At 38.2% G+C, this 10,972-nt stretch overlaps 1 protein-coding gene across 1 annotated transcript in view; it reads left to right on the forward strand.

The window, feature by feature from the left end:
• Window positions 1–10,423, forward strand: part of Terb2 (telomere repeat binding bouquet formation protein 2) — a 30,076-nt gene extending 19,653 nt beyond the window's left edge. The window contains exons 6-7 of the mRNA XM_008849452.1: window positions 1,876–1,964; window positions 10,278–10,423. Coding sequence (XP_008847674.1) covers window positions 1,876–1,964; window positions 10,278–10,423 — 235 coding nt within the window. The remainder of the gene's footprint in view (window positions 1–1,875; window positions 1,965–10,277) is intronic.
• The last annotated feature ends 549 nt before the right edge of the window (window positions 10,424–10,972 follow it).

Below are 10,972 nucleotides of genomic sequence, written 5' to 3' on the forward strand. Positions count from 1 at the left end.
TATCCTTTTGCTAGTTTGATAAATTGCATCCTTCCTTTGTTGTCTGGCTTGAAATAATAATAATAATTATTATTATTGTTGTTATTATTATTATTATTATCATTATTTTATTTTCTTGAGACAGGATCTCCCTGTAGCTCCAGCTGGCCTGGCACTCGCTATGTAGGCCAGAGTGGCCTCGATCTCACAGAGATCTACCTGTCTCCACTTCCCAAGTGCTGGGACTGAAAGCATGTGTCACCATGTCCAGCCTGGCTTGAGTTTTTAAATTTTACTTATTTTATTTTGTGTGTGTATGTGATGGAAGTGTACATGTCAGCAGATCTAATTCAGGTCATCAAGCTTGGTGGGAGGTACCTTACCAGTTAAGCCATCTTATTGTTCCTAATTTAATGTAACTGGCTTTTTTCATTTCTTTTTTTGGTCTTTTTGAGATAGGGTTTCCCTGTATCCCCAGCTGGCCTGGAACTCACAATGTAGACCAGGCTGGCCTTGAACTCATAGAGATCTGTCTGCCTCTGCCTCCTGAGTGCTGGGATTAAAGGCGTGCACCACCACGCCCAGTGTAACTGGCTTTTTTCTAATCTGCTATTAAAAACAGTGCTTCCTTACAAGTCCTTTTGTATGTGTGCAAGTATCTGTAGGATAATTTTATAGAAGGAAAATTACTAGGTCAGTAGGCATGTGTATTTGTACTTTTGATAGCTCTTATCAAATGGCCTTTAATAGAAGTTAAACCAATTTACACTCCTGTTCAAATATACAAATGGGTTTAATCTCAGACTTTTCTGAGAACACTTTTTCTTTATTTGGGGGATCTCATTTAACTGATACATGGTTTCTCTTGGAACATTTTTTGTTAAACCTAATTTTTAAAAAATTGGAAATAAAGCCTTTTATTAATACAATTTTATTTTTTATAAAAATGAAGTTATTGATGACTGTTATTGAGGATTTCATTTCCACACACTATTTTTTTATGTATATGAAGTCTAATAAATGCTGTTTTTATGCATAGAAAATAGTTAGAAAATAGTACATTTGTTGGGTATGATGATGTACACCTGTAGTTTCAGCTACTTGAGAGGATCATTTGACCCCAGGAATTCCAGATCAGTCTGGGCAACATAACCAGATTCAATTCTAAAAAAAGAGAAAAGAAAGAAAGGAAAATGGAGTATTTTTGTTGAAAGCTTTTCAGCTTTTAAAAGATAAGTATAACTAAATATACTGTATAACCACATTAAACATAATTTAACTTTTTTAAAAAATTCAGAAATTGCTTCAAATCTCATTGTACCTCATCGGTTTCCCAAACATTGTTTTGTTACTTGTTATGGTAAATTATGGAAATATTTTCTAGTTTAATATAGTCTTAATTATTTGAATACTGAATTACAAAAGTGCTATGACCTTTTATAGAGTCTACTGTGCTTTTCTTTTGGCATATTTAAGATTTCACTTGTGTGTATATATACATCAACATGTATGTATATAATTATATTATTTTTGGCAGTGCTGGAGATTGAACCAGGCCTCATGCATGTTAGGCAAAAGCCCTGCCACTGAGTTATATTCCCAGTCCTATTTTATTTAATTATAAATTATTATTGTGCTTTCAGGGATATTGAGAAGACCCAGACCTCTATATGATCAATATTTATTTAATTTGTGAAGTAGCTAAGAAAACCAAAAATAGCTATATGGTCCCTTTCTTAGAATCACAAAAGCAGTTCACAATTAACATTTTCATCCAAATAAGACTAAAACTCGATTAAAGAGCTATTAAATTATTGTATACATTGCCTGGAATACACTCAATTATAAGTTTCAAAATTGAATATGTATGTGACCTTCATATGTTTATTTTTATAGTGCAGAGAAGCATTTTATAAGGACTCCAGTCATAGAAAAGCAGATGTACTTCCCACTTCAGAATTATCCAGTAAACAACATGGTAACAGGTAATATAAAATAAAAATTAGACTAATCTCAGCTAGGGAAGAAACAATGGACTAGTGTACAGGATAAAGCTTTTGTTCTTCAAATGTCCAGCAAGCAGAGACTCCTCTTTTACACATGGTAATATGAGAAATGCCATTCATCTGCTGAAAAAATAACCTACAGAATGGACCCAAGCATAGGCTTTGTATTTTCTGTGCTAAAACAGGGGTCTTTAGGTGGGGTGAACACTTGCTCTTACTTGTATGAGACAGCCCCCGTTTATTTCTACAGGTTCTGGCATCAGTTCTTCTGTTTCTTTTCATTTGTTTTTATAGTGCTGGGTATGGAACCTGGGGCCCCCTGCATGCCTAGCACCATGGTCTTTTTCGGTCTTTTTGAGACAGGGTCTCCCTTGTAGCCCCAGCTGTCTTGGAACTCACTATGTAGACCAGGCTGGCCTTGAATGCACAGAGATCTGCCTGCCTCTGCCTCCTAAGTGCTGGGATTAAAGGCGTGCACCACCACGCCGGGCCAGGCTTTACTCTTAAGTGTTAGAATTAGATAAATTATATGGTCAGCCCCAGTCATAGTTTTCTTTGAAAATTTGATGAACTATAATAATCCTCTTTCCCTGGTCCATCACACATACATAGGCCTATAAGACAGATTTTAAAGAGACTGTTCATGGATTACCCCATCCTGCATGAGTGCCCACATGAGGAGAAGAAACAAACCAAAACTGAAATTGTTTCCTGAGTTTTAAGATCAGAGCCTGGTTTCTGACAGCTCTAATCAGCTAAGCTAATTAAAGAGACAAAGTAATAGGAAAAGCAGAGAAAGGAGATTTATTCAATGTGGCCACATTGGGAGAGGAACAAAGAGTGATTCCCCCCTTCCCCAAGTTCATCTTCAGGGTCCTAATATGAGATTTAGGTTTGAAGGGAGGGCAGGAGGTTTGTACAACTAGGTAGTATCAGGCAAGGTGTGATCCTGCCCATCATCTTATCTCAGCTCCAGTCTCTCCTGCAAGGTGTTTTGACAATCTGTGGAAAATCCTCTTCCAGGAAGCAAGCTCGCCCTCAAGCTAGCACTGCTTAGAGAAGCCTGAGGAAATTCCAATTTCTTGGGTTCTATTTTTCAATAGCCTAATAGCTAAAGGGAAGACCACAAGGGTATCTAAGACAAAAAAAAAAAAAAAAAATCTTCCTTTAGAGAGATGACTCGGTGATTAAGAGCACTGGGTGCTCTTGCAGAGGACTGGAATTTGGTTCCCAGCACCCACATGGAGGCTAACAACAATATATAACTCCAATTCTAGTGAATTTGATGCCTTCTGGCCTCTGTGGGCATTTCATGCACATGGTACACTATATACATTCAAGCAAAACACTCAGACACATAAAATAAAAATAAATTTAAATTTTTTAAATAATAAAAAATAGAATAAAATATCTTTATTCCTGCCATGATGAGATTACAAAAGTTGAGATGGTTGGAATTAAAGAAACCAATTGAAAATTAATCACTGGTTATTTGGGTAGTTCTGAGTAAGGTGGTTACTTAGTTTGATATGGGTAAGATTCAGTGAGGTCATTGATAACAGTGGGAAAAAAAAAGATTTAAAAAGCTATTTTTAAAACATAGCAATGGCCAAGTATGGTGGCACACACCTTTAATACCAGCACTTGGGAGGCAGAGGTAGGTGGATCTCAGTGAGATAGAGAGACCCTGTCTCAAAAAAACCAACCAATCAACCAACTGAAAAAAAAAAGCCATGTTAAAAGTACAGGTATTCTTATTATTAGGTGCTGGGGATTGAACCCAAGGCCTTGAATGTGCCAAGTATTGGAATCCAGATGGACTGCTGCTGCTCAGATCATACCAACCTGTAACAGCCTCTTTCTTACAGCCCCATACTGAGAGCCTACCTGAATCTGTGACCCTGTAGCAGACTTCCCCAGGGGCCCAGCTTGCAGGAGGGTGGCGGGTGCCATTCTCACTTCTCCATGGAAGTTTACAGCCTCAGACTGCCTACTGCAGCATCGGAGGGCTACCTGTAAAATGGGTACACCTTAACTAGATGTGTCCCTCCTCCTCTCTTCCCCCATATCATCAGAATTGTACTTTCCTTCCTGGCAATGCAAAACCCTCCCTCCCACTCCCCTGCCAACAGCTGAGAATCAGGGTCAGCCTGGCTGTGAGTCCTTGTTGCAGACTACTCACCAACCACCTACATGATATGAAACCTTCCCTTTCCTCTGAGACCTATAAGAAGGGACCTTCCCACACACACACACTCTGTCTAGGTGCTTGAACTCTCCTTAGAGCCCCTGGTATACTGCTGTCTTTATGTCTGTATGTATGTCTATGGTGTTAATAACTCTTCTAATGAAAGGTTTTGGGTGGGAGTGTAGGGTCCAAGTACACTGAGACAGATAACTGGGGAGTGAGGTATTATAAAAGTTATTAATGCTATGTATAGACAACAGCATGGCAGGGGCTCTGAGGAGAGTTCAGGTCCCTAGCACCAGAGACAGTATAGCGGGATTGCTGAAGAGAAGAATCAATGTCCATGTGGTAGAAGTGGGATCTCTTTTTATACCTTTCTGAGGCTGGGGGAGGTTTCACAGCATAAGCATGAAGCTAGATTCTTATTCCCAGACAGGAGGCAGGGGTAGGGGGGTGGAGAGGGAGTAGGATGTGTGACCAAAACTTCCTTTTGATGTAAACTTTCAGGTGAGAGATCCAGGGAAATCTGTTAGCTAGGGTGTCTCAGTAGGATGTCGTGTCAGTGTGTATGAAAGGGAGAGAGTTCTGCAAAGTATTGTGTCCTGAGCAGCAGCAAGTTTCTAACATTATGTTCTTACATCTTACATTCTTACCCTAAAGAACAGTGCACCTCAGTGTCCCCCTTGAACCCCAAACCCAAAACCTTTCACTAAGCACATACTATATCATTGTTATACCTTCAGCCTACAAGATTTTAAAGTACAGTTTTAATCCATAGTTATCTGTTGTTGATGTTCTTGATAGAACTAAAGTAAAATTTTCTGATGAGTTGAATAATTATTTCATTCCTTTACTTTTCTATATTAGTTTAATAGTACTTTATTAGAAAGAATCATTTTCTAGAGATAATTTACTTGCCTTTAATTTTGATGTGAAACAACACATACTTCCCTTTTCATTATTTTTCTCAATGTATATTTTTATTGAATTTTTGTGTGCATTTCCCGCAATACATCTCAATCATATTTAGACTGCCCCCCAATCTACAACAAGTCAAACAAAGCCAAAGTTTATTCAAACAGTAAAATTTTATTAGAGTATAAAAGAAAATCCCCAGGACAGGCAAACTGTATAAATCTCAGCAGATACCAGAAGGAAGAGAATGGAGAAGACCAAGAGTTAAGCTGGCATGGAGATTAGCCGCTGCATGGCACATGGCTGCATGGTGGGGAGGAGGGTGTTGGAGAAAAAGTGAGGAAGCCCAAAGCATCAGAAGAGGCACACTTAGGTTCTGGCCAGCATTCAAAAGAAAGGCAGAAAAGAGAAAAGTTCCAGGATTTAGAAAAGTGGGTGGATCCAGCCCATCTTCAGGGCAACTCGGCTAGTAGGAACTGCCACTTCCCTTATTATGTATACCCTTTTACTTACACAGGAAGAATCATTTCTTGGAAAAAATCAACTTCTGATGATTAGTGAAGGTTCATTCTAATTTAGGCTGTAGTATAAAATTTTGATTCTGTCACCATCCTGGCAGGAATGAAGATATTCTAAAGAGATACTTGTTCCCTTCCCTTCAACTACCAGTCAATTAAAACAGTGGTCCCCAAGAAATTGGAAGTGAATTTCCCCAGCAAACTCATGCTGGGATAAGGAAAGCTGGGAGCCTGGGACCAGCCAGAGTATGAGCTTGTCTCCAGAAAAGAGATTTACAGCCTGTCAGATCACCTTGCTTGAGAGAATGGAGCCTGGACCATGAAGATGGGCAGGACCACACTTTAACTGATACTGCTTAGCTCTTGCCCTCTATCCAACCTGCACCTCATATCAGGACCTCAAAGATGCGGTGGGGCATAGTAGCGCATGTCACTGGTTCTTCTTCCCAATGTGCTTATATTGATCAATTCACCTTTATCTTCTTTTTCTATATTTATCTCTTTAATTGGGCTATTGAGGGCAGGTGGCCCAGCCTGGCCTGTTAGCGTTCTTATGGCCTGGGCTCTCAACCTAACAACTCTGGTAACATTACTACAGTTTGACTGTCTCTTTCTCAAAATGGGTTAAATTCAGTGACTTAAATTTCTGAAAATAGAATTGAGGTCTTTGGTTATAGAAAACACAGCTTGAGCTTTGTCTTAGAACAAGCTTCTATTCTGTCATTCTGTTCTTCTGAACTGGGATACTGCTGGCATTTTATACCAAAGCATTATTTGGGCAGAGATAGATGAGTGTCAATTTTATGCAGTATTGTAAGATGTTTAGCTGAGTTTCTGGCTTCTTCCCACTAGGTGCTAGTCATACAACTTCTTCCCCAGTTGTGACAAAAGTATCTCCAGACCTTGCCAAATGACCCCTTACTATTACAAGTTTTTGTTTTATTGCTTTTGACTGTCATTAAGTCTTCTCAGTTTGATATCACTTGTTATCAACCATGATAAGTTCTAATTGATAAGTTACATTTGTGATTACTAAAGAAAAGAAAACAATTACTAATAATTGTAAGTACTTTATACTGGCAAAAATCTCCAAATGATTCCAGTAATTAAATGAGGAATCCAACATACACACTACTTAGTTATCTATTGGTGGTATGTATAAAATATTTCCAAAAATTAGCAGCTTAAAACAATGACCATATAGATGGCATGGTGGCTCACATCTGTAAATATCGTTTGGGAGGTTGGGCAGGAGAATCACTGAGTTTGTAGTCTGGGCTACATAGTGAGTTGCAGGCCATCTGGACTACTATGTGAGATCCTATCTCAAAAAACAAAACAAAACAACAAAAACAAAAAAAAAAACCCACAGCCTGGGGATGAACTTGAACTTCATTTGGTAGAGTGCTTTCCTAGCATGCACAAAACCCTTGGTTTAATCCCCAGCACCACAGAAGCTGCATAGTGGCACACACCTGTAATTCTAGCACTTTAGAGGTGGAGGCCAACCTCAGCTGCGAAACAGGTTGAAACCGGACTGGGATACATGAGACCCTGTCTCAACAAAAGTGAAAAAGAAAAGAAAAAAGATATCAGGACAAAACAGTAATGAACACTTACTATTTTAGTTTCAGAGAGTCAGAGCCAGGAACGTATTTACTGACTCCTTATTCAGAATCTTGTAACTTTTCAGTCAAGTTGTCAGCAAGGGTACAGTCATCCTAATGCACAGCTGGGAGTGGACAGTCCACTTCAAAGCTCACTCATGTGGTTGTTACCAGGTCTTGAGTCCTTGCTCAGTTTTGGCCAAACATTCTGCACCACATGGACCTTTTCATAAAGGTTGTTCAGAACACTGTAGCTTGTTTCTCTCTGGGTAAGAAACCCACAAGTCAGCAAGAGGGATACCCAGGATAGAAGCCAGTCCTTTTTTTCTCAGAAATGACATACCATTAATTCTGTCATGTGTTGTTATTCAAATATATATATGTATGTATATACATATGTGTGTAGTGTGTGTGTGTGTGTGTGTGATGTATGTGTGTGGGCTTGCATACGCAGCACACATGTGGAGGCCAGAGGACAACCCTATGGAGTCAGTTCTTTCCACCATATGGGTTCCAGTCATTGAACTCAGGTGGTCAGGTTTGATGGCAAGCTCCTTTACGGAGTGAGCCATCTCACCAGCCCAGGAGCGGACGTTTTTCTAAAACATGAGTTTGTTCTGCAATCCCAGCAATTGCTTTTGGACCGAATACCTGGAATTTTTGACATGGTATAACATGCATGCTAAGCAGGTACTTTACTACTAAGCCACACTCAAATGACCATATTTTCTGCAATTAGAGGAAAGACGGCTTGCCTCAGAAAAGGAAAATGGGCTTAAAATGTAGAGCAAAGCTTGATACCAGGGAGAAAGTGATAAGAACTGATCCTGGTTAACGCTGAGTCCCCCAGTATGCCTGCCTTCTGCACAACACTACTGGTAGAGCACAGACCTTCCATTAAGCTCTATTTTGTTTAAAGTTGCTTATAATAGAGTTCTGTAATTTCAACATAAAATTGACATAACTATTTGAAAGTTCTATAATAATCTATGGCATTTTAAATGTCCTACTGAAGATATAAAAGGAAAAAAGCAACTCTAACTCAGACTGTTTCTCCTTCTATGATTCCCCTCTGATATCAGATATATCTCTGATGTCCTCTTCTGACCTCCATGGGCATTGCATGCATGTGGTATACCTACATACACACAGGCAAAACACTCATACACATAAAATAAAAAAAATAAATTTTAAGAGCTAATAAAGCAAATAACTATGATTAAAATATATTTAAAGATACTAATTTTTCCCAGCACTCAGGAAGCAGATCTCTGTGAGTTCAAGACCAACTTACCCTGTCTCAAAAAGACCAAAAAATAAAAAATAAAAAGGTGCTAATTTTATATGACTGTATTCTTAATTTTTTAAGCTATGAGTTTATTGTTTATGACTAAAACAAACTCTGTATAAATATTCTGTTGCTATTAATGGTCGTTCTGTTCTAAATCATAGTTGGGCTCGCCTAGATTTTTTTTACATACAGTGTTTATTTATAAATTAGATTTCAATTTCAGTATAAACCACAAACATTTGCATTACATAAAAATATCATTCAAATAGTAAACAGTTGCTATCAAGTTACTGTTTAAAATCATCGAGTCCCTAAGCTCTTTGCATTGGGCAGGGTTTCTTTTTTGATATTTATATCTATTTCAGATTGTTAATGACATCAAAATTACACCCATAACTTTTATTGACTGAGCAGTAGTATTGATTTACTATTAATTTTTCACTAAAGAATATTATTCCAGTATTATCAGTGCTTGGAAGTTTTGTCTGCTCAAATAGAGAAGATTGGCTGTTTGTACTGTTAGTAAGTAGTTGGAGAGATACTATGGTCTGAGCCAGTTATTCCCAGTCACTTTGGTTTAAGTACTTTTATGTTCCAGCCCCAGTAATTTCTCAGTAATTAAAGTAGTTTATCAAATATCTATGTTTTTCAAAAGCAGTTAGGACAAAGCCAGGTGTGGTTGTCCATGCCTACAGTCCCAGCACTTAGGAGGCCAAGGTAAGGGACTTGCTATAAGTTCAATGCCAGCCTGGGCTACAAGTGAGTTCTAGACCAGCTTGGATGCCTGGGTACAACCAAAAAAAAAACCAACCAACCAAACAAACAAAAAACAGTGAGGAGGGAAGGTGGGTCGAAGAGAGGAGACAGATAATGTCCAAAATATAATCATATATTTGCATGAAAGTGTCATAATAAAAATGATTTTTTTGGTCTTTTTGAGACAGGGTCTCCCTGTAGCCCCAGCTGTCCTAGAACTCACTATGTAGACCAGGCTGGCCTTGAACTCACAGAGATCCGCCTGCCTCTGCCTCCCCAGTGCTGGTATTAAAGGCATGCGCCACCACGCCTGGCTAAAAATCATTATTTTGTAAACTAAAAAGTTTAAAAAATGATGTTGAGGACTGGTAATGTGCAGCTCAGTTGGTAGTGTGCTTGCCTAGCATGCACAAAGGCCTGGGTTCAATACCCAGCACTGCATAAGTGGGACATGGGGAGTATCCTTGTAATCCCAGTACTTGGAAGGTAGAGACAAGAAGATCAAGAGTTTAAGGTCATCCTTGGCTTCATATCAAGTTTGAGGTCACCTTGTGCTATGCGAGATTTTTGTCTCAAACAAATAGCAACAAAAATTTTTATTATTTTTATTTTATGTGTATGCATGTACTGCCTGCATGTAGTTAAGTGCACCCATGTCATGCAATGCCCTTGGAGGTCAGAAGAGGCTGTTGGATCCCCTGGGGCTGGTGTTACAGACAGTTGTTAGCTGCCATGTGGGTGCTGGGATTCAAACCCAAGTCTTCTACAAGAGCAACCAGTGTTCTTAATTGCTGAGCCATCTCTCCAGCCCCTATTTATTTTTTTTTAGAAAGGTGGTAGATGATTGTGGAGAAGGAGGAGTGGGTTTCCCACTAACATCTTTCAAGAAGAATCTTTTCACTAAAATTATTTTTTAGTTCTTTCTAAAATATGTTCTTTAAATTTTTTAATAAAAACACTGAAAATCAAATAGTATGTAGGATTTCAAATGTGTATATACTTCTTCTTATCTTATAGGTTATATATCGATCGATGCTATGGAGAAATTCCTGGGGGAGTTACATGACTTCATTCCTGGGAGTTCAGGATATTTGGCATATCATGTTCAAAATGAAATTAACATGTCTGCTATAAAAAGCAAATTAAGGAAGAAGCCAAATTAAATTGTACTGTATCTGGGCATTTATTTTCTATAAAATATTATGAAGTACGCACATAATTTAAGTGCATACTTTAAATTTAAATGGGGTAATTCTTCTCTTCATTAGCATATGTCCTTAGGAAACTAAGAATCATTTTGACTCTCTATTTTGACATTAGACTAATGAAATATGTGACATATTCACAAATTCTGAGTGTATAGTCACAGAGTTGTTACCTAAAGGAAATCTCTGTCAAATGCTCTTTTTATTTTAATATTACAGTTTTTTTCTAAGTTCAATATTATAAATGCTGCCTTATGATTCTGGTCATGTTATTTTGATTTTAAGAATTAGAATACTGTAGTTGAGCTCTAAATTTCTGTTTCTGACTTGAAACACAGTAAAGTGCCTTAGAGTTACTGTGAGGGAGAAAATGAGTCTTAACTGCAGTGTTTTATAAGGAAATTAAGACTTTGGGAGAGTGACTAAATGGGGCTCAACCCAAACTGGAACATGACTTTCTTTTTCTAAAAATTTTTTTTATCTTTTGAGACAGGGTCTCTCTGTAGC

Source organism: Nannospalax galili, unplaced genomic scaffold, assembly GCF_000622305.1.
Source record: "Nannospalax galili isolate Female #2095 unplaced genomic scaffold, S.galili_v1.0 scaffold891, whole genome shotgun sequence".
NCBI lineage: Eukaryota > Metazoa > Chordata > Mammalia > Rodentia > Spalacidae > Nannospalax > Nannospalax galili.